This window comes from Mobula birostris, chromosome 7, assembly GCF_030028105.1.
Source record: "Mobula birostris isolate sMobBir1 chromosome 7, sMobBir1.hap1, whole genome shotgun sequence".
NCBI classification, from domain to species: domain Eukaryota; kingdom Metazoa; phylum Chordata; class Chondrichthyes; order Myliobatiformes; family Myliobatidae; genus Mobula; species Mobula birostris.
Window position 1 is genome coordinate 65,879,573 of NC_092376.1, and position 26,884 is coordinate 65,906,456.

Here is a 26,884-nt window from a genome sequence, read left to right on the forward strand (position 1 = left end):
AAATAGAAATAAAAAAGTAGTGAGGTGTGTTCATGGGTTCAATGACCATACAGAAATTGGATGACAAACAGGAAGAAGCCATCTCTGAATTGTTGAGAGTGTGCCTTCACGCTTCCGTAAATCTTCCCGATGGTAGCAATGAGAGCAAGGCATGAACTGGGTGATGGGATCCATAATGCCTTCATGAGAGCTCTCTCTTGGATAATATGGAGGCTGGAGCTCATGACTGGAGCCCTCCCCTCTGAGGTTATTCATGCATTTCCAAATGGACTTTATGCAGTTACCTAAATAGCAGTTTTCTACCCTGTCTTGAGAACTGTGTGTATGACAGAAGCAACGGAAGAGGTAGCTGTGATCCTAACAAAAGATTTTTCATCTTAGCCACAGGCAAGGTGGGCAAATGGCTGGAGGGCAGCTAATATTCTTCCTTTAACAAAGGCAGCAGGGATATGCCAGCCAATTACAAACCAATAAGCAATATATCAGTGGTAAGGAAGGTACTGTAGAAGATCCTAAGGGATAAGATTTATGTACGTCTGGAAAGGTAGCACTTGATCACAGATAATCAGCATGGTTTTGGGCAGAGGAAATCCTTCCTCAGTGTTTTTTTTCTGAAGGTGCAACTAAGACTGATGAAAGCGAGATCGCAGGTGTTATAGACCATAGTAAGCCATTCAACAAGATCCCACATGGTGGGCTTTTTCCAGAAAATTAAGGCACAAGATCCTTAGTGAGCTGGCAACTAGGGTCCAAAAATCAGCTGGGTAATAGAAAGCAGAAGATAGAACTGTCTGTGACCAATGGTGTTCTGTAGGGATTGATGCTGGGACCCTTGCTTTTTGTGATATAAATGACTTTGATGTTACTGTAGAAGCCATAATTAGTTGAGAGAAGTTATGAAAGTTGTTTGCATGGTTGGAATAGGAGGAAGATTGTCATTTATATAATAAGGAAAATTCATATTTAATTAATTTTCTAGTATACAATTCAAATAACTGATGGATGATAAGAAACATTAAGGCAATTATCTAAATGCAGTGCATATGAGACTACAAGGGGTGATTGATAAGTTCAAGGTAGAAAGAGTCAATTTTAGAAAACCTGGCACATTTATTTTTTGCTACATTTACACACTTAGTCCAGCAGTCGTGGAGCATATGGATCCCTCCTTTGTAGAAGTCGGCGACTTGCACCTCCAGAAATGGTCCACAGCAGGGGTGATGTTCGTGGCCTAAGGTAGAAGGAGACGAGTTATTAACTTCAAACTTTCTGCATTTTCACTCAGAGAGTTGAACTGCACGTGCATGTAATGAGACCAGTATAACTCATCTCCTTCCACCTTAGGCCACAAACTTATCAATCACCCCTGCTGTGGACCACCCAGAGGTCCAAGACACTCTCGCTGAAGTTAATAACTTATTGCCTTCTACCTTAGGCCATGAACCCCTGCTGTGGACCACTTCTACAAAGAAGGGATCCGTATGCTCCACAACCGCTGGACTAAGTGTGTACATGTAGGAGGGGACTATGCTGAAAAATAAATGTGCTAGGTTTTAAAATTGACTCCTTCTACCTTAGGCCACGAACTTAGCAATCACCCCTCGTATTTCCATTTTAAAGAAAATGCAAAGAATAATTAGTAGCCACTGTCAATTACAGTATATAAGGCATTGTTCCCATATCCAAGGGAATTCCTTTTTATGGCAGCATAGTACAGAATAACAATAGTATTTTAAATTGCTGCCTTAAAAATGCAAATCAATTACAAGAAGGAGAATTTCTTGAGTGCCTACGAGATGGCTTTTTAAGAGCAGCTCATGGTCAAGCCCATTAGGGTTCAGCTATTCTGGATTGGGTGTTGTGCAATGAACCAGAATTAATTACAGAGTTTAAGGGAAAAGAACCTTTGGGGGAAAGTAATCATATGATGGAGAAGCTAAAGTCAGATGTATCAGTATTACAGTGGAGTAAAGGGAATTACAGAGGCAGAAGAGATGAGATAGCCAGAATTGATTTGAAAGGAACACTGGCAGGGATGATGGCTGGAATTTCTGGAAGCAATTTGGAAGGCAAATTCCAAAGAGGAAGAGGTATTCCAAAGGAAAAATGACACAAGCATGGCCAACATAAAAGCCAAAGATAGGGCATATAATAGAGCAAAGACTAGTGGGAAGTTAGAGGTTTGGGAGGCTTTTAAAAACCAACAGAAGGCAACTAAAAACTACTGCCATTAAGGTAAAGATGGCATATGAAGGTAAGCTAGCCAATAATATTAAAGAGGATACCAAAAGTTTCTTTGGATACACAGAGTGCAAAAGAGAGGTGAGAGTGGATATCTGATCGCTGAAAAACAATGCTGGAGAGGTAGTAATGGGAGACAATGGAATAGCAGATGAACTGAACAAGTATTTTGCATCGGTCTTCATCATGAAAGACGCTAGCAGTATGGTGGAAGTTTCAGGTGTCAGGGGGCATGAAGTGTGTGAAGTTACACTAACTAGAGAGAAGATTCTTGGGAAACTGAAAGGTCTGAAGATAGCAAATCACCTGGACCAGATAGTGTACAGCCCAGAGTTCTGAAAGTAGTGGCTGGAGACCATGGAGTCACAAGTAATGTTGTTTCAAGAATCACTAGATTCTGGAATGGTTCCAGAAGATTGGAAAATTGCAAATGTCTCTCCACTCTTCAAGAAGAGAGAGAGGAGGAAGAAAGGAAACTATAGGCCAGTTAGTCTGACCTCAGTGATTGGAAAGATGTTGGAGTTGATTGCTAAGGATGAGGTCTCAGGGTACTAGTGGTGATCTACAAGGGTCTGTGTTGAGACTAATTTCTTTTACGTTATATGTCAATGATTTGGATAAAGGAATTGATGGCTTTGATGCACAGTTTGCAGACAATATGAAGATAGGTGAAGGGGCAGTAGTTTTGAGGAAAGAGACTGTAGAAGGTATAGGTTAGGAGAATGGGCAAAGAGATGGCACATGGAATACAATGTCAGAAAGTATATGGTCATGCATTTTGTTAGAAGAAATGAAAAGGGTGACTATTTTCTAAATGGAGAGAAAATACAAAAAACTGAGGCGCAAAGGGACTTGGGAGTCCTTGTGCAGGACACCCTAAACGTTAATTTGCAGGTTGAGTCTGTAGTGAGGAAGGCAAATGTGATGTTAGCATTCATTTCAAGAGGACTAAAATAGAAGCACAAGGATGTAATGTTGAAGCTATGTAAAGCACTGGTGAGGCCTCACTTGGAGTACTGTGAACAGGTTTGGGCCCCTTATCATAGAAAGGACGTGCTGAAACTGGAGAGGGTTCAAAGGAGGTTCACAAAAATGATTCCAGCATTGAATGACTTGTCATATGAAGAGCGTCTGATGTCTCTGAGACTGTATTCACTAGAATTCAGAAGAATGAGGGGTGACCTCATTGAAACCTATCAAATGGTGAAAGGCCTTGATAAAGTAGATGTGGAGAGGATGTTTCCTATGGTGGGAGAGTCTAAGACCAGAGGACACAGCCTCAGAATAGAGGGATGTCCTTTTAGAATGCAGATGAAGAGGAAGCTCTTTAGCCAGTGTGTAGTGAATCTGTGGAATTCTTTGCCACAGGCGGCTGCAAAGACCAAGTCTTTATGTATATTTAACACAGGCTGATAGATTCTTGATGGTCAGGGCATGAAGGAATATGGGGAGAAGGCAGAAGATTGGGGCTGAGTGGAAAGTTGGATCAGTCACGTTGAAATGGCGGAGCAGACTCAATAGGCCAAATGGCCTAATTCTGCTCCTCTGTCTTATGGTCTAAGAACCACATATAGCTTTATAATTTCTCTCACACAAGCATCACAAAAATTAGTAATTGTGCTCAAGTACTTTTGAATTTTTTCCTTATTTGCAGTGCAAAGGGGTTCAGAGATAACAGATAATAGTGACTCATGGCCACAGAAGCAGAGATACAGCAAAAACAGTTTAACTAAATGTTAAAGTTCAGTTTATTGTCATTCACCTGTATGCATGTATACTACAAAACAAAACAATGTTCCTCCGGACCAAGGTGCACAACACAGTATATATAAACCAGGTCCTGATGGAGTATCTGGTAAGGATTTGAAAACCTGTGCCAACCAACTAGTGAGAGTATTCAAGGATATTTTCAACCTCTCACTGTAATGCTGCACACATAACAACAAATTTTAAGACATATGCCATTTTCAACTTCTTACTGCTACAGGTGGAAGTTCCCACTTGCTTCAAAAAGGCAACAATTATACCAGTGCCTAAGAATAATGTGGGCTGCCTTATTGACTATCATTCGGTAGCACACACATCTACAGCAATGAAATGCTTTGAGAGGTTGGTCATGAGTAGACTGAACTCCTGCCTCAGCAAGGACCTGGACCCATTGCAATTTGCCTATTACCACAATAGGTCAAATGGCAGACACCATCTCAATGGCTCTCCACACAGTTTTAGACCACCTGGACAACACAAACATCTACGTCAGGATGCTGTTCATTGACTATAGCTCAGCATTTAATACCATCATTCCCATAATCCTCATTGAGAAGTTGCAAAACCTGGGCCTTCGTACCTCGCCCTGCAATTGGATCATCAACTTCCTAATCAGAAGACTACAATTTGTGCAGATTGGTGATAACATATCCTCCTCGCTGACGATCAACACCAGCGACCTCAGGAGTGTGTGCTTAGCCCACTGCTCTACTCTCTATATACACAACTGTGTGGTAAAGCATAGCTCAAATACCATCTATAAATTTGCTGACCATACGACCATTGTTGGTAGAATCTCAGGTGATGGCAAGAGGGCGTACAGGAGTGAGATATGCTAACTTGTGGAATGATACTGCAGCAACACCCTGGCACTCAACGTCAGTAAGACAAAAGAGTTGATTGTGGACTTAAGGAAGGGCAAGCCAGAGGAACACATACCAATCCTCATAGAGGGATCAGAAGTGGAGAGAGTGAGCAGCTTCAAGTTCCTCAGTGTCAAGATCTCCAAGGACCTACAGAGACAAGGCCCAGCACCTGGCCATGTGGTGTGCTGACAACAACCCGGCCCTTAACACCCAGAGGATCAAGGAGAACATTTTGGACTTCAGACATGCTAGGAGCCACACTCACGTCCCCATCTACATCAACGGAGCTATAGTGGAACGTGTATCAAGCTTCAGATTTCTTGGTGTCCACATTTCCGAGGATCTCACCAGGTCCCTGAACTCCTCCATCCTGATCAAAAAGGCACAACAGTGCCTTTATTTCCTGTGGAGCATCAAGAAAGCTCACCTCTGTCCCAGGATACTGACAGACTTTTACTGCTGTACCATTGAGAGCATACTTACCAACTGCATCTCAGTGTGGTATGGCAATTGTCCCGTATCGGACCACAAAGCACTCCAGCGTGTGGTGAAAACTGCCCAGCGGATTATCGGCACCCAATTGCCCACCATTGAGAACATCTACCATAAACACTGCCTGGGCAGGGCAAAAAGAATTATCAAGGATGCATCTCACCCTAACCATGGACTTTTTAAACTCACCTCCCATCCGGTAGGCGCTATAGGAGCCTCCGCTCCCACACCAGCAGGCACAGGAAGAGCTTCTTCCCTAAGGCTGTGACCCTGCTGAACCTCACATCACAGCTCTAAGCAGTATTGCACTCATATTGTACTGTCTCAATACTTTTATATTTGTGTGCCGTAGCACTTACTTTTTATTCGCAATTATTTTGTAAATAACAATATTCTTTGCATTTCTGGTTAGATGCTAACTGCATTTCATTGGCTTTGTATCTGTACTCGGCACAATGACAATAAAGTTGAATCTAATCTAACCTAACCTGGTCCCAACATATCGATGTAGTTATAAAGAAGGCAAGACAGCGACTATACTTTATTGGGAGTTTGAAGAGATTTGGCATGTCAACAAATACACTCAAAGACTTCTATAGATGTACCGTGGAAAGCATTCGGACCGGCTGCATCACTGTCTGGTATAGGGGTGGGGGAGCTATTGCACAGGACCGAAAGAAGTTACAGAAGGTTGTAAATCTAGTCAGTTCCATCCTGGGTACTAGCCTACAAGTACCCAGGACATCTTTAGGGAGCAGTGCCTCAGAAAGGCAGCATCCATTATTAAGGACCTCCAACACCTAGGGCATGCCCTTTTCTCACTGTTACTATCAGGTAGGAGGTACAGACTCAGTGATTCAGGAACAGCTTCTTCCCCTCTGCCAACTGATTCCTAAATGAACATTGAACCCTGGGATACTACCTCACTTTTTTTAAATATACAGTATTTCTGTTTGTGAACATCTTTTTAATCTATTCAATATATGTCATTGATTTACATGTTTATTATTATTTTTATTTTATTATGGTTTTTTTCTCTCTGCTAGATTATGTATTGCATTGAACTGCTGCTGCTAAGTTAACAAATTTTATGTCACATGCCGGTGATAGTAAACCTGATTCTGATTCTAACTGACACACAACACAAAGTAATATTACTACAAATAAATTGATAAATAATAAGGTGAATATACAAGTTAAAAAGTGAACTGTATAACACTACTGACACTTCATACGTGATAAGAGCTAGTTGGTGGCAGGGAGTTCAGTAGTCTTACAGCCTGAGGGAAAAATCTGTTTCCCTTCCTAACAATTCTAATGCTATAGAACCTCCTATCTGGATTGTTGGAGGGATGGCAGCCAATTTCAAATGCAAACTGAAGTTCATCTCCCTTTATCCAGGCAAAATGCTTAAACTTCTACTCTCATCACCCATTCACTAAATTCATGGGGAAATCTCAATCTACAGAAAGAACAGCAAGGTTATGTTCAAACTCGGAGAATCTAATCCTGTCTATGTAAGGAGAACTTGAAAACTAAGAAATTAAGTCAAAGCAATGGGCTTTTAAGTGCTGAAACTAGGCAAGATGTTGGAAGTTTGGTTGTAAATAGGTAATTTATTTTATATGCCATCATGCAACATGACTGTGCAAACTATCTACTTTAGCTATGCCAGCAAGACCCTGTAAACATAAAGTTCAAAGTAAAATTTATTATCAGAGTATATATATGTCACCACATAAAAACCTGAGATTCTTTTTCTGTAGCATACTTAGCAAATCTATGGAACAGTAACTGTAAGCTGTTAACATCAGAAACTGTAAACTGTGCAAATGCAGATATAACTCAATAACAATAAATAATGGGCATGAAATAACAACATTAGAGCCCTTAAAGTAGTGTAGCTATCCCCCTTTAGTTCAAGAGCCTGATGGTTAACTGTTCTTGAACCTGGTGGTGTAAGTCCTGAGGCAACTGTACCTTCTTCCGTCAACAAGAGCATGGCCTGCGTGGTGAGGATCTTTGAAGGTGGATGCTTCTTTTTTACAGCAATGTTTCATGTAGCTGTCCTCAATGGTTAGGAGGGTTTTATCTGTGATGTACCAGGCTGAATCCACTATTTTTTGTAGGATTCTCCTCTCATTGATGTTCCCATACCAGGCTGTAAAACAGTCTGTCAGCAAACTTTCCAACACACATCTATACTGTAGAAGTTTACCAAGGTTTTCAACGATGTGTCAAACCTCTACAGACTCCTGAGGAGGTAGAGGTGTTGTCGTGCTTTCTTCACAATATTCTTTATATGATGGGCCCAAGACAGGTCCTCTGAGATGGTAACAGCCAGGAATTTAAAGTTACTGACCCTCTCTACCTGTTTCTCCGATGATTACTGGCTCATGGACTCTGGTTTCCCTCTCCTGAAGTCTACAATCAGTTTGTTGGTCTTATTGACATTGAGTGAGAGGTTGTCATTATTACACTACTCAGTCATGTTTTCCATCTCTCTCCTGTATACTGATTCATCACTCCTGATGATACAGCCCACAACAGTGGTGTCATCAGCAAACTTGTATATGGTGTTGAAGCTGTATTTAGCCACACAGTCCTAGGTGTAAAGTGAGTAGAGCAGGGGACGAAGTACGCATCCCTGTGGTGCTCCTGGTCTGATGGAGATTGTAGAGGAGATGTTCTTGCCAATCTGAATTGACTGAGATCTACAAGTGAGGAAATCCAGGATCCAATTACACAGGAGGGTATTGAGGACGGGCCTTGGGAGTTAACTTATGTATCTTTGCTGTACAGATGTTCCAGGGTTGTGTGAAGAGCCAATAAGATAGCATCTCCTGTAGACCTGTTGCTTCAGTAGGTGAATTGGAGTAGATCCAAGTCATCAGTCAGACAGGAGCTGATATGCTTCAACACCAGCCTCTCAAAACACTTCATCACTGTGGACCGAAGTGCCATTGGGCGATAGTCATTTAGACAGGTTACCATGCTTGTCTTGGGCATCAGTATGATTGAAGCCTGCTTGAAGCAGAGGGGTACCACACGCTGCCAGAGCGAGAGGTTGAAGATATTCATGAAAACACCAGCCAGTTGGTTGGCAGAAGTCTTCATTACTCGGCAGGTATTCAGGCTCATAGTGAAACAAGGGTACAGATCAGAAAACAGATAGCATAATAAAGGATTGGGATAGGGCATTTAACCCTTTTCAAAAATTGGCTAGGTACCAAAAGTAGATCTTTGAGGTGGATGCCTGGATTAAAAATATCTTTTTAAAATTGGATGCCAGTCAACGAGTGAACCCAGATCTATGATTGCTTTGGGGGCATCCTCCCTGTCCAAAATCTACCATGAAAGCAGCTGACATGGAGCAGAATCTGCAAGAGCAGGTAATTTCAAGTTGAATTCTACAGCCTTGCTTGAACAATTTGAGAAGCTTAGAATAGCAACAAAAGGAACACACCTGAAAGCTGTCCCATAATATTATCCATCTTGATCCACTAGTTACAGATCAAGTCTAAAGTATATTCTGATATGTACAGTAACTGTTGCCTCTGAGCCAATTGTGCAGTCATGACTGGGCAATCTATATCAATACAAATTAAAATCTTACAGAACTATTGTTTAAGCTCACCCTATTTTAGTTTTTGAAATTGCAGCATATTCTGTTTAATTATAATTTTATGGTGTCTGTTGCTTGTAGAAATACATTTGGAGAGAGCAATATTAGTCTTGGATACAATATCCTGTCTGCAACTAATCAGTCATATTTTTTATGTCCCAGAGAAAAGGATAAGGATGATATCAATAGACTATCAGACCTAAAGAAACCATACATCAATAAGTAGCCAATATCTCTGGAGGAGAAAATAAAAAGATATTGATTCTGCTCGAAACTTGCACTTTAGCCAAAATAATGTTGTCCAAGCATTTGAAGAATCCAGGACTTACCGACAGTTTCACAAAACTGGATCTATACAGTATTACTTACCCTTGGAACCCAATAGCAGAGCTGGGCTACCCAGTGTAACTCAAGGGAATTATGGAGGTTGGGGTTTTGATAATGGAGGAAGAAAAACAAAACCACTTCTCAAATTCTGCAGCAAGATCTGGTTATTTGCTAAAATTAGGATTCTAGAACTGTCAATTGGAAGGCAAAAAGAGAAAGTAACCACTTCCTTCAAACAAAAATTTGTTTTAATTTGATTGTTTCAAAATCCTGATAAATTATTTAAAATCATGCAGTTAAGCTCTATTAAACACCATGACAGCTTTGAAAGAAGATGAAGCTCTTCAACAGTGTTTGGGCTGGGGGGGTGGGGTAGTGTTTAAAAAGTGGAGATGTAGTCTGTTCATCTTTCAGATCTTCCTGCCTGACTTAATGGCATGAAAAACCAGAACCATCCACATGCTCCTTTAGTAAAGTGGAAACTTGTAGAGACTTCAAGTGGCAATTCCAGGTGATGCAATGTTCTAACAGGCCTATTCTGTTCTTATTTCTGAGTTTTGCTAAGATGGTCAGTTACATTTTACTACCATATCAAAACATATGGGTTGTTTGGCACAATTTCTAGTGTGCTGTAGATGGAACACATATATAAATGAAGCTACAGATGCATTCATTATGAACAACTAAATTTTATGTAACACAATAACAACCCTATTTTATTCCTTGAGAGACTGATGGGAGGGGATAGGGGGTAGGGGAACGCATCAAAAGCCATTAGCACTATAGCAAAGATTAGTATGCTCAGCAGGTAATCCACCTTGACCAAATGATTAGGTACACAATGTTCATGCTGTATACTATTTCGACTAATTTTTGTGGATTAAAAAATCAAGTAATCAGAATAAATTAAATTTTAATACATTACAATTATGACAGCTCAAACCCCCAATGCTGTTTAATTAATATGATACTCCAACGGCGGAGCAGGCGGAAGAGGAGACATCTCCCAACGGCTGCAAAGGCGGATGAGGATGCCCAACAATGGGTAGGGAGGCTTGCGAGCACGCTGCAAGAACCACCGTAGACCCACAACACTCAGGGCTTGTCTACCTAGCGTGTGAAGCCTGGATTCGGCGGACTGTGCGGAAGAAACCATCACTGGTTCAACGGGCAGAAAGGTGATTCTCAGCAATGCGTCGTGGAGCGCTAAGAGGGCACAGTGAGACACACACAGAACACTGCTGGCCATCCACTGCATCCTGACCTATCTCCAGCCGTCTCGACTATGTCTTGCCACTGGGTCCAGATAGGCCGGGACGAGAGAGTGAGGCTGACGACCTGCGCAACTCTCCCTCACTTTAATCCACGTCAAGCGCAAGTCATGACTTCAAACCCAACGCGCAACCTAAAGTCCTGTGGCGATGGGGGAGTGGCGAAGCAGCAGGTACGGATACACTGGAAGCTGTAGTCACAAACCTGCACACAGGCGGCCCAGGGCATAGGGTCGCTCTCTACTGGACCGAAGCAGCAGTTGAGTTCGGCAGTCCCCTGGGTGTCTGAGCAGCCCTCTTTAGGATCGCTCTGCTCACCTCCATGGAGGAGGGGGCTGGAAAAGGTGCCTCAAACATAGTCTGCTTCACTTCACCCTGACCAGCTTGCCGCGGCTGGTGGGAATCCCTCACAGCGGTCGACCTACAACAGTGAAGAAGAAAGTGATGGTGCTCAACCTTGGCACATGGAACGTGAGAACTCTGCGAGATAACATCAAGGCAGACAGACCAGAGCGAAGAACTGTACTGGTTGCAAAACAGCTAGCTCGCTACAACGTGGACATTACAGCTCTCAGCGAAACGCGAAAAGGGCCAGCTGACAGAACATAGTGGTGGATACACGTTCTTCTGGAGCGGTCACAGCAGCGCTGAACGACGGGAAGCAGGTGTGGGATTTCCCATCAATTCTAACCTCGCACGTAAACTCACCAAGCACCCAGAAAGCATCAACGACCACCTGATGACACTTCAGCTCCCACTTGCAAACAAGAAGAGTGCTACGCTGATTAGTGCCTACGCTCCCACCATGACCAACCCAGATGATATTAAAGACAAGTTCTATGAAGAACTCGACGCCCTCATCTCAGCAATCCCACAGTCAGAGAAGCTCATCGTTCTCGGGGACTTCAATGCCAGAGTAGGGACAGACTACCAAACCTGGGAAGGGATCATTGGAAGACACGGCACTGGCAAGTGTAACAACAACGGCCTTCTGCTCCTCAAGACATGTGCCACACACGACCTTGTCATCACCAACACCCCGTTCCGCCTACCTACCCGTAAGAAGACGTCATGGATGCACCCATGCTCGAAGCACTGGCATCTGATTGACTACATCATCACCAGGAAGAGGGACAGGATGGATGTCAGAGTGACGAGAGCCATGTGTGGTGCTGGACCGACCACCGCCTCATTGTGTCCAAGTTCAGGCTTCGCATTCTGCCCATGAGAAGACCCCAAGGGCAGAAGACTGCAAAGAGGCTGAATGTCTCCAAGCTGAAAAGCAGCAGGGTTGCAGAAGAATTCGTCGATGACCTTGAAGGCAGACTGCCAGACACACCACAGGAAGACGGGACCAGCGTTGAGGAACATTGGACGGCCTTCAGAGACGCTGTCTACACTACTGCCCTCGAACATCTCGGACCAGCAACCCGAAGAAACCAAGACTGGTTCGATGAGAATGATGAAGAAATGCAAGCACTACTAACGGAGAAACATCAACATTACAGAGCGCATCAGAACGACCCCACGTCGCTAGCCAAGGAAGATGCCTTTACCAACGCAAGAAGAAAGGTGCAGAAAAAACTTCGCGAGATGCAGGACAGCTGGTTCAGCAAGAAGGCCGATGAAATCCAGGGCTATGCAGACAGCCACGACATAAAGCGCTTCTACGATGCGCTTAAGGCTGTATACGGACCCCAGTCCTCCGGCTCCTCACCCCTCCTCAACGCAGATGAGACGCAGCTGCTGACAGAGAAGCAGCAGATTCTGGATCGGTGGGCTGAGCACTTTAACAACGTCCTTAACCGCCCTGCCGACATCAACGACGAGGCCATTGCCCGCCTGCCCAGGTAGAGATCAACAAGAACCTCGACACCCTCCCCACAGTAGATGAAGTCAGGAAGGCAGTGAAGCAACTCTCCTGTGGCAAAGCGCCATTTCCCGATGCAATCCCTGCTGAGGTATACAAAGCAGGAGACCCTGTCATGATGCAAAAGCTGACTGTACTCTTCCAGTCCATGTAGAAAAAGGGACAGGTCCCGCAACAGCTGAAAGATGCCAGCATAGTCCACATCTACAAGAGGAAAGGCAACCACCAGTCTTGCGACAACCACAGAGGCATCCTTCTCTTGTCCATTGCGGGGAAGATTCTGGCCCGCGTCCTGCTCAACCGCCTTCTCCAACACCTTGAGCAAAGTCTGCTCCCAGAAAGCCAGTGCGGCTTCCGTGCCGAACGTGGGACCGCGGACACGATTTTTGCTGCGCGCCAACTCCAGGAAAAATGCCAGGAGCAACACAGCGACCTCTTCGTGACCTTTGTCGATCTAACCAAGGCTTTCGATAAGGTCAGCAGAGAAGGCTTGTGGAAGATCATGGAGGGGTTTGGCTGCCCCAGCAAGTTCATCACAATCGTCCGGCAGTTCCACGACGGTATGATGGTGAAAGTTCTGGATGACAGCGACGATTCGGAGGCCTTCCCAGTGACAAATGGCGTCAAACAAGGCTGCGCTCTTGCCCCGACTCTGTTCAGTACGGTATTCTCTGCCATGCTGACAGATGCCTTCCGTAACTACGAAGAAGGAATCTACGTCAGGTACAGGACTGACGGCAGGTTGTTCAACCTTAGGCGCCTGCAGGCAGTTACAAAGGTGCAAGAGACTGTCATCCGAGACTTCTTGTTTGCTGATGACTGCGCACTCAACGCCAGCACGGAGCAGGAGATGCAGCGTGAAATGGACTGCTTCTCACAAGCCTGCGACAACTTCGGTCTCACTATCAGCACCAAAAAGACCGAAGTTATGTACCAGCCTGCCCCAGGGAAGCCATACCAGGAGCCGCGCATCACGGTGAAGGGCCAGAACTTCCAGGCAGTCGACAACTTCATCTACCTGGGCAGCATACTCTCTCGCGCAGTGAACATAGACGCTGAGGTCAACAACAGGATTGCCAAAGCCAGCGTCGCCTTTGGGAGACTCCGTGAGAACGTCTGGGAGCAGAGAGGACTCAGCCTTACCACCAAGCTGAAGGTCTACTGTGCAGTGGTCCTTACCACCCTCCTTTAAGCCAGCGACACCTGGACTGTCTACAGCAGACACGCCAAACAGCTCAACCACTTTCACCTGAGCTGTCTCCGCAGACTCCTCCACAGCAGGTGGCAGGACAAAGTCCCCGACACGGAAATCCAGGAACAAGCTGGGCTCTGCAGCATCTGCACCCTCCTGCTGAAAGCCCAAGCCAGGTGGGTTGGACATGTGGTCAGAATGCCAGACAGCCCGATTGCCTAAGCAGCTGCTGTACGGAGAACTGTGTCAGGGCAAGCGCTCAGTCGGGGGGCAGAAGAAACGTTACAAAGACTGCCTCAAAGGGTCCCTCAAAGGCCTGGGTGTCGACATCAACACGTGGGAGACGCTTGCCCTCGACTGTCCAGCTTGGCGCAGCAAGATCACCACAGGAGCCCGTGCAGCTGAAGTCAGGCGCATCATCGAGGCGCAACGAAAGCAAAAGCATGCTGTGCGCAAGGCCCAAGCAGCATCCACTGCCACGACAGCACCCACCCACTTGTGTCCCACATGTGGGCGAGCCTTCAGGGCCCGGATTGGCCTCATCAGTCACCTCCGGACCCACAGCCATCAGTCTCCCATTTGACTTTGAAGCCATGGTTACCTTCGACTACGAAGGACGAACAACAACAACAACTTCCACATTAAATCACGTACATTCAAACACAAAAATATTATATCTAGTTACTTGCATTGTGCCAGAGATCAAATCATGCATTTTAGTTTTAATCCTCCGAAGTAATTTGTTACAGACATGTTGAGAATGTGGAGAAATTATCAAAATTGGAAATATTATATCACGAAAAAACACAATAACAAACTTGACAGTATGCTAAGAGGAATGGATAATTAAACAGAGAAAGGCAACACTTACCCATTTATTTCATCTTTCTGATGCACAGCTGGAAGAATACTAACCATACTTAAACCAGATGTCATTTCCATTAGTTAGACAATATATTTTTGAAATTCAAGATATATTTTTTCTTTAAATAAATGTGACAACTTTAGTTAACATACACTCAGTAACCACTTTAATAGGTACACATGCTTATTAATGCAAATAACTAATCAACCACTCACATGGCAGCAACACAATGTATAAAAGTATGCAGCAAAGTCAAGTGGTTTGGTTGTTGTTCAGGCCAAACACCAGAATGGGAAAGAAATGTGATCGAAGTGACTTTGACTGTGGAACGATGGTTGGTGCCAGATGTGGTGTTTTGGGTATCACAAAAACTGCTGATCTCCTGGGATTTTCACACCCATCAGTCCCTAGAGTTTACAGAGAATCATGCGAAAACCCAAAAAAAAACATTCAGTGAGCAGCAGTTCTGTGTGCAAAAACACTTTATTAATGACAGAGGTCAAAAGAGTAAGGCCAGACTGGTTCAAGCTAATAGGACGGTGACATTAACTCAAATAACCACCTGTTACAATGGTAGTGTACAGAAGAGCATCTCTGAACATTGAACCTTGGAGTGGATGGATTGCAGCAGCAAAAGACCACATTCCACTCCTGTACCTAATAAAGTGGCGGCTGAGTGTACAATGAACCAAATACAAAAATATTTCTACCTTTTTCACTCAGTTAATGCCATAATTCATTAACTAAATGGCATAATGCCCGTAAGCATTTGTTCCAAAGTACTGCTTGGCAACCATAAGGCTTGGAGGGCAGAGGCTCTCATTTGAGCATCCTGTGAAATTATTCATGTGACCCTTCCAAAGTCATTTGAGAAAGTTAAAGAAAATATTTTGTAATCATGTACTACTACTCAATCACTGGGGAAGCATGAAATGGAGGTTAAACACCTCCTCAAGAAAACCAACAAATAGTTTATTTCTCCTTTGTATTATTAATATGCACAGCTTTGGGACAGATTGCAAACCAACTCAGAATTCATAGTCTTAACCAGTAGATTAACAATACATGCATGCAAAAAATTCTTTTAAATGGTAAAGTTCTGGTGTACATACCTGTAAAACCAAATAAGAATAGTCCTCTATCAGCAAACCAAAATGTTAAATAATTTATTCATTAAACATTTTGAAAATATTCATTTTTCAATAGCCTGAATTAATAGGTGGAACATGTGTATAAAAGTGAAGTGGCCTCTAGCCATTCATGTACTGCATATTTCTAATCTGTTGCCATTAGCAATAAGAATATGGATGCGCCCCAGAGTATAAACGCCCAATTTATGTATAGCCAGTATATACGAATGAAACTGGCAGTATGGATTTGCTGGCTGCTAAGATCGTGCAAGTATCTTCTTTTGACTTTTAATGGCGGTTGGCAGTCCAACTTAAAAGTGCATTACCACCACCAACTGGACTGCAGTGTGGTGTAGAGTTGGGAAATAAAACCCTTACTAGTTCTTTATCAAATGAAAATTAAGCCCTGTCAGCTTTACTATAAGCACTTGATCAATAAAGGGTTTATTTTCCCATATATTACATTGTCTTTATCTTAAAGTACTAAAATTGCATTGAATGTGTTACATTTTTTAAATATTTGAATTTGAACTGTTAAATTTGTCCGATGATCTGACTGTGGCAGGCTGGCCTCCAGCTCAGTCTTGTTTTTACAGGACTACAAGTATGGAGAAGCAGCTGGCCTTGGTCAGATTATCATGTTCAAATACTATTTGGAATTTGGTACAATCTTAAGAAGGTTATTACATAATTGAGAGAAATATTTCTAATTTGCCTCAAGTATTTAGAGTGTGGTACATTTGAGCAGAGGATGTTGCATGTAAAAGGCCAAGCTATGCTGCTTCAAGCAACTGAGCAACCTACTGGTCAAGGAAGGAAAAATGAACAAAGAGAACCACATGAAGCGGAGCTGGGATGGCCTGTCACGAGCACAATGTTGAGATCTGTTATTTCATAGGTATTACATTTCTAGAATCATTACATTTTGAGAATCATTAGTTCATGTGAAGGTGAGTGTTCCTGCACCAAAATCTGATGTTTCAAGTTGCCAGTAATTTAGTCTATTGCGTAATCCAGCAAACCCATATTCTTAGTGTGATAAGTACCCAGCCACCCAAAACTAAAGACACTCTTCGTGATGTTCCCAACAGTCTTCCAACACATTTTAACAAAACTGACAATTTCTCTGCCCCCTCACATCAATTTCAGTCTCTGCGACTGTAAGGGCCATTTCAACCAGTAAAGCTGAAACAGGAGATGACCCTCCTGCACCACAACATAGTCTTAAAACCTGTGCTTGTAGCACAACCATTTTGAATTTGAAGATGAAGCTGATCCATAAGCCACACAGCCATAATTAAGTACAGACCAAATTAAACAGTCAGATTTTAGTGTAGCACCCCAAGAATACCCACATAGATACCCAAGGATATTTAATGCCCTTTACATTTATCAATTATTTTACTGATAGAGTGCTTCCATGTCAGCTTATTATCCAGCCATATGTTGAGAAATCTTACCACTTACATTTCAAGAGTTTGACCATGCAATTTCAATTCAAGTGCGGGTCTGTTGATCCTCTTTGCAAAAAACATAACTTGTGTTTTAGCTACTGAAAGCTTAAAACTCCATCTACTTGCCCACTGTTTGACTTTGTTAATCGCTAATTGCATCCTATATACAGATAAATTGAATTTTCCATCTCTATCTATTAATCATAATATTAAACAATAAAGGGCTACAAATACTGCCTTGTGGGTTCCCATTCTTTATCGCATCTCATCTACCTTTACCTGCATTGACCATTCAAGAAACTCAAAAAAATTATATAGCCTTCCTCACTCCTAATTTCCACAATTTAATCAAAAGACCCTCCCTCCATAACATATGCTTTTTCAAAAATACTATTATAACTTCTTTACCTGTGCTTTCCTAATATAATCTGCCAAATATAAAAGTGATTCCAATGCCATTCCACCCTTCTGAAATCTGTTGATAATACTGTATCACCTCTTTTTTTCCAAAATACAATTCAACCACTATTACCATATGTTCCATAAGTTTACACAAATGGGATGTTAATGATATTGGTCTATAACTAACTAGAATGATCTGACGGGGAGTTTCCCAGGTTATAGAATAGGCAAGACTACTGACATTTTCCATGAAGAGGGAAGATGGCCTAAACTCCAAATATGATTCGAAATTTTAATATCATCTCAAGACAGTTGTCAGCCATATGTTTAAACATATAATAACATATCATCCTTTCCTGGAGCTGCCTGACTTGTACTATTAATAGCTTTCTTAAATTCACACAAAGAAAACTCTACATCACTAATACTATCATTGCTACAGTTGGTTTCTAACACATCAGGATATTCACTTGGAGCCTTATCCCTACATTGTTCAGCCTTTTCACTTAAATTATCTTGATTATGAATTGCAGCAAATGACTGAGCCAGGAACTCAACCAACCATATTACCTTCTTTACTGGAATGTTATGAGTCCAATGAATCACACCCCCCCCCCCCATTTTCTTAATCTTTCCCCAAACACCTCCAAGTTTAATATCCCTTCCAATACGATCACAATATGACCTCCAGTAAACCTTTTTTATAACCTTCACCATTTTCCTCACCACAGCCTGTACTCTTTTATACTTAAAAAGTTCACTCAGAGTGATACTTAACTTTCCTGAATGCCTTATTTCTCTCCCTAAATGCCTCTGCAGATTCCTCAGTCTACCATGGTACAGCCTTTCTCCTTTTAATGCCCTTTTTAATTGGAATCACTTCCACCACAGTTTGACAAATAATGCAAGTATCACGAACTACTTCAGAACTCTGTTCACTACCACCTTTTGACTTGCCAACTGTTCAATTTATGAACAATCCACAGGAAAGGGATCTTGCCATGACTAGGGAAAGACTTGTAATTAAAAACTGAAGGAGCTCCTGAGATTCATTTTCTTGCAGATATTCATATTAAATAGAAAAAAAACAATAAAATCAATGAAAAAATAACCAGCTCTTTGGTTTTGCTGTCACTGAGTAAGAGGTTGTTATTGTGGCACCATATAGCCAGATCCTGAATCTCCCTCCTATATGCTGATTCATCACACCTTTGATTCAGCCCGCAACAGTGGTGTTGTCAGCAAATTTAAATATGGCATTGGAGTAGTACTTAGCCTCACAGTCAGAAGTATAAAGCGCATAGAGCAGGAGGTTAAACACCTGTGTTGATCCTGATTGTAGAGAAGTTGTTGCCAATCAGAACTGACTGGAGTTACAAACAAAGAAATCAAGGATCCAGTTGCACAAGGAGGTATTGATGCCAAGGTCGTGGAGCTTATTGATTAGTTTTGAGGAGTTAATAGTATTGAATGTGGAGTTGTTGTCATTGAAGAGCAGCCTGATGTATACATCTCCATTGTCCAGATGTCAGGTCAGGCTACATCTGTGGGCAGTTAGCATCAAATCAAAACCTTCTGTCCGAACAGTGAAGGAGAAAAGAAACTTGGTACATGGAGGATAGGGGAGCACAGCATCTCTGTTGGAATGAAACCAGGGTGGCCATGGGGATAAACTATAAACAAGGTTGTCTGGCCAATGAGTGAATGGAAGCAGTTAGAGACTGAGAACCTAGATGAAAAGAAAAGCCCACACAGAAGTTCATAGGGTTTGCAAAATGTAAAAGGAACAACATTACCAGCAGATCAGGCTGGTCATATCCTCCACTCGTAGAAAGAAAAATAAAATTGAGCTAAAATTACAGATGGATAACTGATACAAAGAGAAATTAAGTTACTTTCAGTTGTAGAATTCAACATAAGCATCCAGAAGCTGCAATGCACCTAAACGGGAAATAAGGTTCCCTTCCTCAGTCTTACCTTAGGACTCACTTTAGCAGTACAGGAGACCACAGACTGATAGATCAGAGTAGGAGTTGGATGGAGAATGAAAATGAGCTGAAAGCAGGTGCTTACACAGTATTCAACCAGACTGTTTGATTTCACCATTATAGAGAAGGCCTCTGTGAACAAGAGATGTAATGCACTAGAGTGGAAGTACATGTGAACTGCTGCTTCACCTGCATAGACTGCTTGGGGCCATTGATGGTAGGAAGGGAAGAAGCAAACGGACAAGTGATGCATAGACTGCAAATGCAAGGGAAGAAGGGGGCTGGTTGGTGGGAATGGAAGAAAGGATAAGACAACAGAGCTATGAAGGAAACAATCCTTGCAAAGTACTGAAAGGGTAAGCCTCTGGTAGTGGAATCTCTTTGAAGGTGGCAGAAATTGCCGAGAATGATTTGTTAAATACAAAGGCTGTTGGTGGGGAAGGCAAAAACCATGGGAACCTCATCCTTGTTCTGTCTGGAGAAGAGTTTGTGAGCGGAGGCATGGGAAGTGAATGAGATTCAGTCAAAAGCTTTGCTAACAATGCCAACAATGGAAATTCATGACTCAAGGAAGAGATTTCAGGGGCACCTGTATAGAAAATCTCACCACTGCAGCAAGTATGATTGAGGTGGAAGAACTATGAGAATGGAATAGAGTCCTTACAGAAGATAGCGTGGAATGAAGGAAAATCAAGATAGCTGTGGGAGATGTTTGGCTTGTAATGGACATCAGTAACTATTCCATGGTGGAGACAGAGAGGTCCAGAAAAGGAAAGCAAAAAAATAAAAATATATACATATATAGATATATGGCATAATTATATACAAAATATAAAATGTATATATAATTTTTCCTCCTTTGCTCTATTATCTTGATTATTATCTAACAAATATACTAAAAGCTGTGTTTATAAGATTTCAATTGACCAAGCATTCATAGCTTTTGGAAAGAGAGAAGTTCACATTATAAATAACTTTATGTTGAAAAATTGCTTCTTGATTTCACACACCAGTGGTTCAGTTCATATTTTCAATTCTTGATCTTGAGCTTCACACAAAAAAAAAATCTTCATTTCCCCCCTTCAATAATTGATCTGAAGAAGAGAAAAATCTCTCAATTTTTTTTGGAAACTTAACTTCAGTTTATCCCAAGTTCTGTATCTAGTTGAAGAATCTGTACCGAGATATCTCTCCTGAATGTAAGTGCCTAAAGCAGAATGTAGCCCTTGAAGTAGTATCTGATCAGGGCTCAGAACAGCTGGATCACCACTCCCTCCTATAACCTGAGGAGACAGTGAACAATCCACTTGCTTTTTAAATCTTTGTACCTTGATTGCATATAGTGGTCAGTCTGCTTAAAATCCTTTGTATATTAATTGCCATTGAGTGTTCATGATAAACTATTTATCATTTTAACTCAGTAAAATGGAACTGAAGGAGAAACATTCACTTGACATGATACCTAGCAACACAGACAAAGATAGCTGTTATTGAATGTCAGTCATTTCAGACCCAGAACTTTGCAGAACAAGCTCCTTGGAACAATATTGTAGGCCCCACCAATAGTTAATACATCAAAATCATGAAGGGGAAGATATTTGTTAATGATTGTGCAGTGGTCTGCTCAATATGCAACACCAGTAGTGAGGAAATTTGTGCTGTGTGCAGCAAAATCTCGACAACCTTCAAACTTGTCCTGATGTAATACAAGTACTGGGCCATCACCAAAGAATCAAATCTCCCATAGTCAATTAAAGTTTCACTTTTTACTACTAATCTGCCATAGGATGTTGTTAAATATCTACTGCATGTCCCTAAGGAGAATATTTATAGACACTAGTTTTTTCACATTTTTTCAAAATATTTGTATCAACCAGATGCGACCTGCCTTGTCAAAAATTCATAACCCGAGAGCAGCCCTTGAGCAAAAATACTGCGATCACTAGACTAAAGAACACGTTTGTACAGAAGATTGCCAATGTTAAGAGAATTACTTTTAAGGTAAAAGATCCACTGTAAATTACTTTCCTCTGCACATCCTGCAGTCAGTATCACCCGTTTGACTCGTTTTTTGATTTTAAAAAATGTGATTAAAAAGGGATTCCTTACAAATAGATATGAAAATTATGTAACTACTGATGATAAATACCATATCTTCTTGAAAAAGACAAAGCTTGAGATCATTACAAATGATCAAAAATATAAATTCTGACACACAGCCTTTCTAATATTGTAAAAGATTGAGATGCCATGACAGCTTACCTATAACAGCTTAATTCTTTTATTAAATAATGCAGAGTTGTTACATCCATGCACAGGATCTTTTGTAATCAAGATGATGTAACTTGGACCTAGCTGGTAACAAAATTTCAGTGAAAGCTGCTCTTTATTTGAAAATCCACCAATTTTCTCCTACATACATTTTTTCTTTTAAACAAAATATATTCTGCAAAGACAATGCAGCAAAATTTTGCTAAGTTCATGTACTGAATTGCCTTAAGGTCAAACTACCCTTCACACCACTAATGTGGACAGAATTTATGTTATATACAATGAAGCACCGATCAACAGTGCTTTACTGTGTTACTTTTCAAAAAAAATCTACACAGAAACTATTCTCTCATATCCAACTATGTGTAAACAAATCTTCTCAGAACCAGTGAAGACACCATGTGTGGACATTTAAACAAATTTTTCTAGTGTTCTGAGATCTCCAAATGATTTGGAGTCCATTGGAGGTAGAGGATATTTGTGAACTGAAGGCAATTCCTTACATTCTAGGAAAGGCAGCATCAAACTTGGATGTAAAATAATGATACACTGAGCATGGAGTAATAAAAAAAAGGCCTTCCCATTTATGCTAATGTCAAAATACAAATGTCGTGCTTTGCATGTCAATAACTGTTCCCTCGCAAACTCCTAGGCACAGAATTAACTACATTGATTAATACATTATTCATTCTAAATTCCATATAAACTGAAGATTTTGGTTCTGGCTACAAATAATTGTATTAGGAATAAGTAAACTGATCTGTAGAATAATTAGTGCTTCATCTTTCAATTAACTGTATTTTTCATTCAAACTCATGTTTTCATCCAATTGATGAATCATGCACATCTATATTAATCCTCACGGGAAGCATCTGATGCATTTTTGTTACTTAATCTGACAGTCATAAATAAATATAGTACATAAGGAATGTCTACTGCAAAACTTGAGTAAAGTGTAAAATTATGAATTAATAATTTTAGCATGATTGTGAAAAAAATGAACAAGTTTACATAATTTACTGCTGCTTTTCAAAGAATACCTCACCAATTCCTGATAATTTACATTCCAGCAGTTGTTTCATATAGTTGTAGATCCTACGTGTTCTTCAAGCCACCATTTCTAAATTAAGAGGTTTGACTCAACAATGGAACAAAATGTTGTACTGTGGAGCATAATTGGTTGCACCAGTTAAAATCCTGATTAAATCAGTCATCACTCCAACAAAAGCCTTTCCCTCTGCTGCTGAAGTTGTCCATCAACATCTGCTTTCTAGAAAATGTCCTATCTTGATCATTCTGCCTTGTTTTACTTCCTTATTGAGGTCATCCTTATGGAAGATAGTTTCACAACAGCGAATATTTTGCATGAAGAATAAAAATTTGCTGCTTAGCACTCATCTTCTCAGAATCTATCCATTTGATACCACTACATAAATTGCATCTGAAAACAAAACAAAATGAAAAACAGCACATTATTTTCAGCTAAAAATTACCAGGCAAATTTACTTAAAAAGTATAGTGCAGTTCACCCTAAAAGTACATCTCACAAAATAACTTTCTTCCATTACAATTCAGTTGAACTTCAAATGATTTTGATTCAATTATCAACACTAATCAGTGTAGATGAGAGTTTTTTGACATTTTGAGACTCAAAAGAATGGAAGTAACTATAATATACTCAACATGAGATTACAAGCAAGATCAAACAGTTTTTATTTTAAAATACAATGTTTGACCAGAATACATGGTCATGCTGATTATCCAAAACTGCAGTAACAAACTGAGTAATAATGATACTATTACTATGAGTATTTGACATTATGTGTTCTTGAAAATCATTTGCATCATTTTGTGAAGTACATTTCAAACATTTTCAGGTGACATTAAATTAACTTCTATAGTGGAAAATTAAACACAGACGCATGTTTAAACTGGCTAACAGGACCCACTTCTGTTGAAGTGGTTGCTGAGGTAAGAACTCCATGATAAAAACATAACATGCTAATTTGTACATGCACTATTCACAAAAGTAAATCAACATTATACATGGTGACAAAGCACAACTTACACCAAACTACACCACAATATCCATGCAATAACATTACTAGCAAAATAATTGAATATTTCAGCAAACTTTAACAGCAATGCTAATGTAGCAGCCTCGTTGATAGTTTTAGAAACAATTCTGTTCACTGCTGAATGTAGTATACACAAGCATATATATCACGCCATGAATACCTTGTCTGTTTTACAAGAAGTCCTTGAGAGAGAGCTCTGCAAATGGATCCTTTCCAGGAGCTCTAGGAGGACTTTGACTAGAAGGACTCGAGGCTGTAGATAACTAGTTCAGAAAGTGAAGAAAGTGGAAGCAGAAAATGCGAAGAAAAGAACAAGGAAATCAGTGACCGCAATGCCAAAACCCATTGACATTTTAGGAATGACAGCAGATTTTTCAAGGAATCAATTTTTGTGCCAGCATACTTAGTTTTAAAAAAAATGATTACGGTTAAGATTAACGTTTTAGCAGAGCTAACTTCTCAACAAAATCATCACCATAAGGTGATGATATAGAAGTGGCAAGCTTTTATTAATCAAAATACTATTGCAATACACAATACAAAATATTATTTCCTGATAAAACTTAAAGAAATGACAGATTCTTACAACTTAGCATCTGAATGCATGAAATATATAGGAGGTATTTTCTCATATATTTAATGTACATTATTTACTTTTAAAAAAGTGTTTAAGAGAGTATCTATAAAAGATATTAAAATCAGGAAAATCATCAGATTAATACTATGGCTTTCCTTACATGGAGGGATAAAAGGAGAAAATGAAATTTAAACAGGTAGACTGCAGAGACATCTGTTGCCCATCTTCCTGAATGATACATGCTACAGTTGGTCAAAAAGGAACAAAATCAAAAGTAGGAAAGTATTGTGGAACATTCCCAGTCAATGTAAATGATCATCTTTTCACAGGTAATAAAATCTACTTTGTTTAATGAAGGAAACAGAAAACTGGAACTTGGACAGCATCTTCAATAGGCCCTCAAATAATACCTGTAGTTTCAAAGAAGTGTATGGAAACAAAAACAGCAAAAGACTAATAGGCATCATTAAAGGGGAGGGAGACAGTCTCAGCAATCGATGGACTGCAAAGCTGTTAAAATGGGCTACATCGCAGAGGAGAAAGTGAGCAGTCATTGTGACTGAGAAAACAGAATGTAAAAGAACAGATTGTGGAGAGGTGGGATCAGTAGCAAATGAATGGAATCTATGTTGGAAGCCAGAATTATAGCTCTGGTCTACTAATTGTTTAGTTGTAGGTGGGAGGTGCTGCAGATGAAAGTGGCTGTTCTAAAATAGTTCATTTTCCCTTTCTACTATCTTCCTCTATTTTCAACATGGGACAAGCAAGGGGAGATAAATAATCATATATTGACTAGGAATGGAAATAAGAAAAATTGTTGAAAGCAAAGTACTGTAGATGCTGGAATTCTGAAAGTTAAAAATCAGGAGTAAGGCTCACTGTACTGAAACACTGACCGCTTTTTTCATTCGTAGATGCTACCTGTCCTGCTGAGTATCCTCAGCATTGTTTTTTTTATTATAGGTATGTTACTCATTTAAAGACCATGTAGTGGTTAAAATGGTTATACTGAAATGAAACCTTCAGCTAATTCCTTCGCAGAATTGAAGAAAATATTTTTAAGTATTTAATTTGTTCTTGGCATATTTAGCAGACTGTTCGAGATATTGAACAGTACAAACTCTCCAAGGCATATGAGGAAAAATAATTCTATGAACTATGTGATGATTTACTAATTCAAATAGGATTAAAATATCGATTAGGGGAAGAAGAAACATGTGCGATCCTATTTCTTGGGAGGTTTGGGGAAAAAAGCTTATACCTACAACTACTGGTGTTACATCTTCCATACATGAGGACTCTTAATGGGTCATTATTAATTCCTTGATTAAATATTTTGAGATGTGTTTAACCTACCAATTCAAATTTTGGCTACGCACCATCACCCAGGAGATTCTACATTCTATACTGTATTTTATGAAATATAACAATAAAGAACTCAGTGTATATTGTTACTAAACCATGTCACATTACTTCAAATCTCTAGCAAAAATGTTGGAAGAATCTGTAGCTCAGCAACAACCACGCAACAGATAAAAGACCACCTAATACAATGAAAATTGTTTATGGTAATAACAATTCAAATCTCATCATGCTGGTTAAAATACAATTCAATTTTTAAACAAAATTTCATCAATTGCTATAAAAATCACAGAATGGCCTTATTTTTGTAAATCATAATAACTGCTTTATTTGAAATAACAACTCAATTCACGGTCTAGCTAAGGTTTTGAATAAATTTATCCTTACACAACTATGCTTTATCACTTTCAACAAAGCTGAAGTGTCTCCATACAGTTATAACATTCCTGCATGGGACTATGTGGGATTTTACCTCAATGTAAGCCAAAGCATATCACAATTTCCAAATCATATTATGGTACTGGTATATAGCCTTGTAATTCAAACTCATGAAAGCATGTTGCTAATCTGTAGGAGAGAAACAAGTAGCCCACTCAGGTAATAGAAAATAAGTTCAACACTGAAATATACATAACGTCTGCCTACCCAAAGTGGCAGTATTTGTGTTTGAACAAATTATAAGGAACAAATTGGGAATTTGAGTGAGGGGGGTTGAGAGTCTTATTCAGATAGTGCCTACAGCAAGCACAGCAAACAATTAACTTGCATCCAGTGATCTCAGGGTAGGCTGTTGTTAATGGTGTGGCATATAATTGCTTCATTATCTATCTATCAATAGTGCAGTTAGTTGTAATTTGATATATTACCAGAGTGCCAGTATCAACTCTAGTTAGAATTACCGACATTGCACCTCTTCAAAAATAGGAGAATGTCAATTTATGGGTGGCCTTCTTCTATATTATGTAATGCATTGAGCTGCTGCTACTAAGTTAACATATTTCACGTCACATGCCAGTGATAATAAACCTAATTCTGACTCAGAGATACATTCAAAAGGCAGTGGAAGCAGAAGCCTCACCAGCCACTATCACAAGTTGAGCACAGAA

General features: G+C 40.5%; 2 protein-coding genes across 18 annotated transcripts in view; one reads left to right on the forward strand and one right to left on the reverse strand.

The window, feature by feature from the left end:
- The window catches only part of ccdc83 (coiled-coil domain containing 83), a 109,993-nt gene extending 92,521 nt beyond the window's left edge, over positions 1-17,472 (forward strand). Inside the window, exon 11 of one of the 2 annotated variants that reach the window (XM_072264349.1) lies at positions 16,368-17,472. In XM_072264349.1, coding sequence (XP_072120450.1) covers positions 16,368-16,544 — 177 coding nt within the window. In that variant the 3' untranslated portion in view covers positions 16,545-17,472. The remainder of the gene's footprint in view (positions 1-16,367) is intronic. The other variant, XM_072264347.1, reaches the window with a different exon arrangement.
- Positions 17,473-21,748: 4,276 nt separating this feature from the next.
- Positions 21,749-26,884, reverse strand: part of picalma (phosphatidylinositol binding clathrin assembly protein a) — a 173,940-nt gene continuing 168,804 nt past the window's right edge. For 14 of the 16 annotated variants that reach the window (XM_072263341.1, XM_072263334.1, XM_072263337.1 and 11 more), the window contains 2 exons: positions 24,000-24,102; positions 21,749-23,202 (listed from right to left, as the gene is read on the reverse strand). In XM_072263341.1, coding sequence (XP_072119442.1) covers positions 24,010-24,102 — 93 coding nt within the window. In that variant the 3' untranslated portion in view covers positions 21,749-23,202; positions 24,000-24,009. The remainder of the gene's footprint in view (positions 23,203-23,999; positions 24,103-26,884) is intronic. The other 2 variants (XM_072263343.1, XM_072263342.1) reach the window with 1 other exon arrangement.